Genomic DNA, 10,000 nt, shown 5'->3' with positions numbered 1-10,000 from the left:
CTGTCCTCTCTTCCCTCCCTCCCTCTGTCCTCCCTTCCCTTCCTCCCTCTTTCCTCCCTTCCCTCCCTCCCTCTGTCCTCCCTTCCCTCCCTCCCTCTGTCCTCCCTTCCCTCCCTCCCTCTGTCCTCCCTTCCCTCCCTCCCTCTGTCCTCCCTTCCCTCCCTCCCTCTGTCCTCCCTTCCCTCCCTCTGTCCTCCCTTCCCTCCCTCTGTCCTCCCTTCCCTCCCTCCCTTCCCTCCTTCCCTCTGTCTTCCCTTCCCTCCCTACCTCTCTCCCTCTGTCCTCCCTTCCCTCCCTCCCTCTGTCCTCCCGTCCCTCCCTCCTTCTCTCCCTTCCCTCTGTCCTCCCGTCCCTCCCTCCCTCTGTCCTCCCTTCCCTCCCTCCCTCTGTCCTCCCTTCCCTCCCTCCCTCTGTCCTCCCTGCCCTCCCTCCCTCCTCCCTCCCTCCTCCCTTCGTAACCCATTCTCTTCCCACAGGTACGCCCAGGCTAGGCGCGTGGGCGTCGTGATCGTGGGCGGAGGTCTGGCCGGCCTGGCTGCAGCCAAGACCCTCTCGGACTACGGCTACAACGACTACGTTCTCCTGGAGGCGCAGGATCACCTGGGGGGCCGCGTGCGCACCGTCAGGGAAGGTGGGCGGACTCGAGTGCCATGGGAAGGGGGCGGGGGGAGGAGGGGGAGGGAAAGAGTCTACATGTATACATACATGCGTGTGTATATATGTGTATATGTATGTATATATATATCTATATATGTATGTATGAATGTATGTATGTATATATGTATACATTTATATACACACACACAGACACACACACATATATACATATATATATATATATATATATGTGTGTGTGTGTGTGTGTGTGTGTGTGTGTGTGTGTGTGTGTGTGTGTGTGTGTGTGTGTGTGTGTGTAGAAAGGTTTGAATGAGAATGAATATCTTCACAATACAAGAGCTGTATTTTACCAGTTTCGAATATATCTTTGTTAGAAATACATCAGATCCACCTTCTTCCACCCGCCCCGCCCACTACGCCCTCCACCCGCTCATAAGCCTCTCTTCCCCCCTCCTCATGCAATCCAAGGCTCCATCAGGGTCGAGGAGGGCGCCGAGTGGATTCACGGAGGCTGGCGGAACCCTGTGTACCGCATCGCACGGGAGATCGGGGCCGCGGATCCTCTTCTGCCGGACGACCACTTTGGTTCGTCTGTTTTCCTTTTGTTTTTGTTTTTGCTTTTTCTGAGTCATTTTGTATAGGCGATTGCGACTTTTGTATAGTTTTGTTTTCTCTTAGGGCCGTACTATAAAATACAAGAGTCAGGCAATGCCTGACTCTTCGCCAGGCGTTCCCGTAGTCGGTACCATAAGACCCTATTTTACCTTCGCCTGGCGTTGCCAGCCGCTAAAGGGTCGAATTTTCGTACCACAAAACACCACTTTCAGCTTCGCCAGGCGTTCGCGGAAGACAAAGTATTGGAACATCGCCCGACTATGAAAGCCAGCTATACCCTTCTCTTTCATCGCCACTTCCGTAAGTATCTCTCAGTAGAACTAAACTAAATGCATTATTATTAACTTGAAAACCCAAGAAAACTGCATATGTATGTTTTGGATCGCAAATAATCATAAAGTCATAAATGATCTGATAAGTATTCCATATTTAGAAGTATTTACCCATACTTTGCTGATTTCTGGACGGGTGAGGTGTCAAGAACGCTGTCTCTCCTCGCCAAAATAAACACATATATTAGGTCAAATGAATATTGACAGCTATAGTTTTCATATCAGGAAAGATTTTTGAAAGTGACGAAACATGTTTTCCCCATTTAGAATGAATAATTCTGCTCCTTAGTTAAGATATCACTTGTGCCACCAAACTCGCATAAGCGACTCCAGGCCTCCGCGCCTCCGGCAAAGGCCAACAAACTTCTCACTGTCTATTAGGCTTGCTGTCTTGCAACTCATGTATTGAAGATTTGCGATCGCTTGACAACACATGACTGTCGAGGACGGTTTTAATGGATCAATAGAATTCACAAAGATTTGTTATTTACTTGATATGAACGAAATTTATCGTCCTAATTAGTATATATATAATGAATACCCAATAATTTTGCAAAAATGCATTTCATCCCCTTTCCAGGTAATCTAGGCTACCTATATTTTTTGGAGAATAATATGATATTATTTTGATACAAAAGTTCATAATTACTTGAATACAGTTTTGCTTGTGAATAACAATATGTAGCGTTTCTCTTCAGGATCACTAGTACCACCCTATGTGCAGCTCTTGATAAGTGGCAGCTGACAATTGCTGACAATTTTGACGTGTCACAGCAACTTCAGAGCAATAAACAATGAAATAATAATACTGTTTCCTTTATCACACTAACAAAATTCCGTTTTATGGCAATTACATTTCCACCTAACTGAAGTATGTCTAAAGAACATGGATGACCCTGCTATTGCCTTTTCAAAGAAGTGAATATATAATGGTGTAATCCTATATAGAACTTGAAGGTATATATGTCATATTAATTATGTTTTATATCAAATAAGATTTCAAATATTCATCCAGAAATCATCACGAGTAGCTAACACCTAGTGTAGCTAGAATGGGACATTATATCGCAATGCATAAAAAAAACAGTCGGTAGCTTTTCTGTTTCAGTTTACTTTAATTTATTTATTTCTAAATCCATTTTGTCTGTCATATTGTTCAGTTGCACAGGATATTTTAATCTGCGATTTTTTGCCTTTAGATAGGTTCCCTCAGTATCTTGTGGACAGGCTTTCTTTATTTCTGATTATGGTGATGTGTGCGTCAAGGTAAAATAATTCAAATTTCCCGCGCCGTTCAAAGTTAGCGATGTTCTATCTAGCGGAAACACGGGCGAAGGATCGCCTGACGAAAGTGTTGTTTCGTGGTAAGCTCGGAAAGGGCAGGCGATCGCCGGACGATGCTTCGCCAGGCGATCGCCTGCCCTTTCCCGAAACCTTTATGGTACGGCCCTATATCTTTTTCTCCTTTTTTAGTATGTAGATTCACATACTGAATGTGGTTTATTTGAAATTTTGCTTTGTCTAGATTTATAAAAGATCGCTAAGAATGAGAGCTGAAGAAGATATGATTAGAAAATCAAGTGCAAACCAATGCTGAGTCAAACAATATACAGGAAATAATAAAATAAAAAATCCAAAGATATAAAAGTTGAAAAAATAAAAGCCATTAGAGAGGTGTCACTATTGCATCACCTAATATAACCTAACGATCAAGGCAAAGCACTTTTTACCCCCGCTTTGAATCCCAAACGAAACCAAGACGTAGTGACGCCATCTCGAACCTCCAGAGTGGCGCATAGTGACCCAGGATGGCGCTCCGGTCAACGAATCCTACGGCGACGTTTTAGAGGAAATGAGGGACATCTGCGAGAGGTCAGAGCATGGCCTCCTGCCCTACTATGACCTCCCTTACGGCCTGTGTTATCTGAACAGGTAAGCTTAGGAATTAGTGTTATTTTTATTTTTTCATTTGTTATTTTTTGTTCTTTCATTTCTCTGTATAAATGTTGCTATTTTTGGATCAGTATCTTTTAGAAAAGTAATGCGTTATTTTGCATGAGAAGTAAAATCTAATGAATTCATGATAATAATCAAGAACAGCGTAAGACAGATAATATACCTGCTGATTTTTCGTAATTAATATATAATTTTTCCTCAATCTACACGTTCATTTTCTGTAGCAGAAAAACAATACTGAATACTAAGCATAATCAAAATAAAGTAGATAATGTAAAATTGAAAAAAAATATTGTTGAAAATGGAATATATATATATATATATATACATATATATATATACATATATACATATATATATATATATATATATATATATATATATATAATTTTTTATGTGTATATATATAAATATATATATTTACTGGTACTCATACTCAGACGTCTTTGAAACCCAGACATTAACTATTTTTAAAGATTTCACCAGAAGTATGAGCCGATGAAGAACGCTGGCCTCAGGAGAGGCTTACTCCATCACATGGAACAGGTACTGAGGCTCCCTTCTGCGTTGGCGGAGCGAAGTTCAGTTCAGTTAGATTTGCGGTCCTGCTTCGCCCGGGCCTTCCTCCGGAGTGGCCCGGCTGCGGAGTGAAGGATGGAAGTTGGTTCTGTATATGAGCATGAGGCGGGGGGAGATATGAGGTGTTTATATGGTGTATAATGATTTTGTGTGATGTATATACGGAATGGAGTACAAACATGTGTATATATGTACGCACACACACACATTTCGGTTTTTTGTCTGATGAGGAACTCGAGAAGAGCTTATTCTCAATTCTCATTGTGGCTAGTTTCATTTTCATATATATATATATATATATATATATATATATATATATATATATATACATTTATATATATATATATATATATATACATTTATATATATATATATATATATACATTTATATATATATATATATATATATATATATATATATATATATATATATATATATATATATATATATATATACCCTGCGCCTTGGCCAATGCTCCCTCCCCTAGACGGCGAACGGCGAGGAGGGGACCGAGGACTGGCTCCACATCGGATCCCGTGTGCGTGACAGGTACCCGGAGTTCGGTCCCAATCACCAGTGGAAGAATGGCTTCGATGCGATCGTCCATTATTATAATGTAATTGTTGGGGTGGGATATAGTGTTTTTATTGTGTATAGTGTAGTGTGTGTTGTCTTTTTTTATTGTTTATGAAATATTCACCTTACTGCTGGAAATCGCGTTTGGTTAAGTGTAGTTTGTGTATTGCCTCTAAACTTTAGTCACTTTCAGTTATTCATTAACGCTGTTCTGCTGTTGAACACAATTCGCTTCTTTTTGTCAGTCGTACGTACTGTTTCCTTGCTAACTATGCTTTACGAATTACCAATCGCGTTTGATATTGACTGACCGTGTTGGCTGTCAACTTTCTGTTTACTTTCAACGCACCGTGTTCGCTCCTTACGAGTCCTGTCTCTGCTCACCACTGCGCCTTCCGTCTCCCCGCGCCTCCCCAGGCTAGCCTCCCAGCCACCAACGTCAAGCTCAGCAGCCCAGTGTGCTGGATCCTGTGGGACGAGAAGGACGACCGGGTCCTTGTGGTGACGAGGAAGGGCGACTCCTACCTCGCCGCCCACGCCGTCGTCACCTTCTCCTTCGGCCACCTAAAGGAGAGACACACCAAGATCTTCGAGCCGCCGCTGCCAAAGTCCTTTACTAAATATCTAGGAGTGAGTGGGGGAAGGAGAAGTGAGGGGGGATAGAGAGAGAAGGGAGGAAGCGAGAGGGGAGGGAGAAGGGAGGAAGCGAGAGGGGGGAAGGGGAGGAAAAGGGGAAAAAGAGAAGGAAGGAAAGATAGAAAAGGTGAATGAGGAACGAAGGCACCGAGAAGAGAGTGTGAGAGAGAAAGGGGGTTAAAATTATCATAAAAACCCTTTAACATGACAGCATAAGTGTCTTATGATGACATTGTACATATCCTCACCTTGCTCACCCTTCTTTATCTCACTCAAGCATCCTCATCATCCTCATATCTCCCACAGTACGCTGACTTGGGCATCGCCGACAAGGTCCAGCTCGGTTGGGAGACCCCGTGGTGGGGCGACAAACCTCTCAGCCTCGACATCATCTGGACCTCCAGGGACATTCCTCAGGACAGGGTGAGTCGGTCCTCCTTGTTACCCTTTCGAGTGTGCTTAAGGGTCGGTAGGCCCCTTTTTATTATTATGATGATGTTACTCTCCATTGTTAGATGGTTTTCCTCTTTTTCTGGCATGGAAAAATGAGTATAACGTTTTGACGAAAATCTAAGATTGAGCGGCATCCTACTTCTCTTGGCACTGTTTATATATATATATATATATATATATATATATATATATATATATATATATATATATATATATATATAAGAGAGAGAGACAGAAACACTTATTTTGTAAACGATGATAATTGTACAGTCAATGTCGCGTCGCTCTTCGGTAAATCTACGTAGAAGGTCAAGACAAAATAAATGTATATAAATCCTTGCCTGTGGCCTCGCAGCTGTGGCTCTACGACATCGTGAACATAGAGAGCCCACACCGAGCGCCCAACGTCCTACAGGTGTTCCTCGTGGGAAAAGACGCCGTCACGATGGAAAACCTGCCCGAAGAGACGGTTCTAGAACACATGATGTACTTCCTCAGGAGACTCACGCGCACAGAGGTCCCAAAACCCATTTTCTTCCACAGGTGAGATAAAAGGACGGATTTTATGTTTTTACAATAACTTATGCACACACGCACACATGTATATATATATATATATATATATATATATATATATATATATATATATATATATATATATATATATATATACATATATATATATATATATATAAATAAATATATATATATATATATATATATATATATATATATATATATATATATATATATATATATATATATGTATGTATCGGCGATACTTATCGATCGATACTTTTGTATTGGTATCGGTGTCAAATAAAATCAAGAAATCGATACATCGATACGTTCACATAACTCTCTCTCCCATCCGCCCCCCTCTTTCTCTCCCTCACTCTTTTAACTCTCTTTATCTAACTGTTACTCATTTTCTCTTTCTATCTATCTCTCACTCAGTGTTACTCATTCTCTCTTTCTCTATTTATCTATCTTTCTCTCTTAATTCTCTTTTTTTCACTCTCTCTCTATATATATCTATCTCTTTCTCTTTATTTCTTTCTGTCAGGGTTTTGTTTTCCCTTGGCTTTGGTGGGTTATGGAGACACAATTCTGCATTGGCCATTTATTGATAGAAGTGGAAGGTAGCGTGGTGTGGGCTGTGTCTCGTGCGGTGCAGTTGTGGGCATGGGGAGCCCAAGAGGCGCGCAGAGCAGGATGAGAGACTCCCAGAGGGAGCTGTCCAGGTCAGCTCGTGACCCGAGATCAAATGTGTTGTAGCTTTCAAGACTGGGTCTGGAGTCCCTAGTGTTGGAAACGTGTGAAGGTAATCCTTGTTCCTCAGATCGCTCGGCATATGCTATTAAGCGTCGTCCCCGATGGGCTGGTGCTGGCGTTCTCTGAAAGACAGAAGAGTAAACAGTTGTGTGTGTGTGTGTGTGGGGGGGGGGGGGTTGTGTGATAGCAAGGGCCGTAAGATATGATCAAAATATATCAGATTGCAATGTCTGTTATTCCAAATATTTTCATGAATTTTCAATTTCTATTTATTTCTTCAATAATTCACTGTCCAAGGATAGACAGAGGAACATGCTTAGGGAGACAATTGCAATGGTCCCTCCCTCCCTTCTCGCTATCTCCTACTCTCCCTCTCTTGGTACTGCCACCACCACCCGGAGTTTTGGATTTTAAGTAATCCCCAAAATGTCTTTTTTTTACTTACCTAATTTTCATATGAGTAGTATATAGTACAATAATATTATAAGGCTTATGGGGTGGATTCAACTTTTTTTCCTTTGTTGTGTGACAAAGATACACCAGGCATAGAATGATTTTCAACTAATTCCTTTTTATTCTATACACAAATAATAAACAATTGGCATATCACAGTGTAAATCTGAACAATAAGCAATAGAAGATAAAAAGGTTTTCTTTACTAGTTCAATTAAATTCTAAGTTGAATCCTTACTTTATATATATATATATATATATATATATATATATATATATATATATATATATGTGTGTGTGTGTGTGTGTGTGTGTGTGTGTGTGTGTGTGTGTGTGTGTGTGTGTGTGTGTGTGCATATCTTATATACGCACATATATATACACATATACAGAACAACGTGGTACAACAACCCATGGACGCGCGGAGCCTACGAGACCTACATCACCTTCTGGGGCGAGCAACAGGGCATGGAGAGTCACGACCTGCTGGCCATCCCGATCGCCAATTCCAACGGCGCTGAGGTACGTGTTCCTTCTGGGGCTAATAGGTCGACGGGAGGAGAGTTCTAGGAGATTGAATTTGTGTGTGCTTGGAGGGGGGGCGGGTGTATGTGTGTGAGATACGGATAGATAGATAGATCAACCAATAGATAGATCGATAGATAGACAGATCGATGGGTAGATAGAAAGAAAGGATGTGTTTAAATTTATTGACTTATACATTTATTTAATGTATTTACATATCCAAGTCTCTTAGTATATTTTCTTGTTTGTCCAACTTGGTGATCGATTGAATTAGATTTTTTAAAATGTAATCATATGGGTGCTTCATCATCATCATATGGATATGTAAATCTGAAAGTGCTAAAAAATTAGAAATCAACCTATTATTCATGGATACAAGCATGCTGTATGGAAAGGAATCCATACCTAGTTGTTCCTGTAATCTACGGTCGGATACGATCCTTCATACAAACGTCCTCACACTTTGGCCCGCGTTTATGCCAAACAAATGAGCATCAGCAATGGCGCGGGGATTCTTCTGCCGCCGCCTTCGTTTCCTTTTGTCACGCATTCTTTCTGGGATGCATTTGCCAGTAATAAACGCGCCATTCTCGATGCTCACGTGTTTTGTGCAGCCGCGAGACGAGGCGCGAAAGCCACTGCGCGTAGAATGGAATCCTATCTGGATTTGATGAACACACAGATACATGCGCACGTACATTTATACGTACGCGTGTATCTAAACATACGAGTACATGTACACGTACGCCTACACGCACATACACACGCAACGTACATGGATAAGCACAGTTACAGGCACATTCATACATACGTATATACACACATTTATACACACACACACACATACATTCGTATATATATATAAAATACATATACATAAATGCACATATACATACATACCTTCATACACACACACACACATATATGTATGTGTATATGTGTGTGTGTGTGTGTGTGTATTCATACACATATAACAGATCTGCGCCTCGACCCGCAGGTGCTGGCGTGGGCGGGCGAGCACACCCACAACGCGCGCTTCGGGACGACCGACGGCGCCATAGCCACGGGCGAGCGGGAAGGCTACAGGATTCTCGACTTGCTCGAAGCGAAGAAGCTCTAAGAGCGAAGATTTTCCCCATTTGTCTTTCTTTCGTTATGTGGTGTGCCTTCTTTATTTTTCTCTTCAGCAATACATCGATTTGTTTTTTTTTTTCTGATGCCTGTGACGACCGCCATGGAATATATTTCTTGCCTTTCATCGTTTGCTTCTTATTCCAAGATCTTGCCATTCTTGGTCTATGAGGAAGGATGAAGGAGTTAGGCGAGATAGTCCAGATTATGTTTACATCTGTCTCTGTATCTTCCATCTCTGTCTCTTTCTTCTTTATGAGAAAGGGAGATAAAACGAAAGGGGAACTGAAAAGAACAACAAAAATAAGTGCTGGCATTTTATAGGTAAATAAAACATTTGTCCTGCAAGCAAAGAAGCAAAATTGTTTAATTTAGAGACGATGAGTGCTAGAAAATTAGCATTTATGATTAAGAAAAAGATGAATATCGGAAATGGATTGCAACTTCAACAAAAAGAAGAAAAAAACGCTATGCAGCAAAAATCAAAATAACTAAAAAAGAGAGAGAAAAAAAAACATAAATTCTCACCTTATTTTTCCGTCTGTGGCATATTGCACACGTAGAAGCGTCAGACACACACGCACATATAAATGGGGGAAAATATATATGTAACCACAGGCCTACGAACCAGATGTCACAGAACACCGTGGATATTGCACAGCACACGAAAGGAAAAAACTGTTAAGAGGTATATGTTATGCAATAGATGCTATTAAAAGATAGACAAAAGCCGGTGGGTTCCATACTCCCGTTTGAAATCCAGTGTATGGAGTTTTTTTTCCCTTTATTTCTTGAATAGTACAATTTACGCACGAATTCATTTTATTTACGTACCTGAGACTAGATGAAA

At 41.1% G+C, this 10,000-nt stretch overlaps 2 protein-coding genes across 2 annotated transcripts in view; one reads left to right on the top strand and one right to left on the bottom strand.

Annotated features, from left to right (window-relative positions):
* Positions 1-9,913, top strand: part of LOC113825972 (spermine oxidase) — a 20,391-nt gene extending 10,478 nt beyond the window's left edge. Inside the window, exons 3-12 of the mRNA XM_070125635.1 lie at positions 477-631; positions 1,087-1,203; positions 3,353-3,497; positions 3,998-4,067; positions 4,589-4,717; positions 5,095-5,307; positions 5,620-5,736; positions 6,122-6,309; positions 7,887-8,016; positions 9,017-9,913. Coding sequence (XP_069981736.1) covers positions 477-631; positions 1,087-1,203; positions 3,353-3,497; positions 3,998-4,067; positions 4,589-4,717; positions 5,095-5,307; positions 5,620-5,736; positions 6,122-6,309; positions 7,887-8,016; positions 9,017-9,139 — 1,387 coding nt within the window. The 3' untranslated portion in view covers positions 9,140-9,913. The remainder of the gene's footprint in view (positions 1-476; positions 632-1,086; positions 1,204-3,352; positions 3,498-3,997; positions 4,068-4,588; positions 4,718-5,094; positions 5,308-5,619; positions 5,737-6,121; positions 6,310-7,886; positions 8,017-9,016) is intronic.
* The window catches only part of LOC113825970 (uncharacterized), a 3,258-nt gene continuing 2,546 nt past the window's right edge, over positions 9,289-10,000 (bottom strand). Inside the window, exons 2-4 of the mRNA XM_027378843.2 lie at positions 9,985-10,000; positions 9,366-9,435; positions 9,289-9,315 (exon numbers count right to left, since the gene is read on the bottom strand). The exon at positions 9,985-10,000 is cut by the window's right edge and continues 455 nt beyond it. Of these exons, the coding sequence (XP_027234644.2) occupies positions 9,289-9,315; positions 9,366-9,435; positions 9,985-10,000 (113 nt within the window). The remainder of the gene's footprint in view (positions 9,316-9,365; positions 9,436-9,984) is intronic.

Source organism: Penaeus vannamei, chromosome 9 (genome assembly GCF_042767895.1).
Source record: "Penaeus vannamei isolate JL-2024 chromosome 9, ASM4276789v1, whole genome shotgun sequence".
Classification (NCBI taxonomy): Eukaryota; Metazoa; Arthropoda; class Malacostraca; order Decapoda; family Penaeidae; genus Penaeus; species Penaeus vannamei.
The sequence above is the reverse complement of the archived record's forward strand: the minus strand, read 5'-3'. Positions and strand labels throughout refer to the sequence as shown.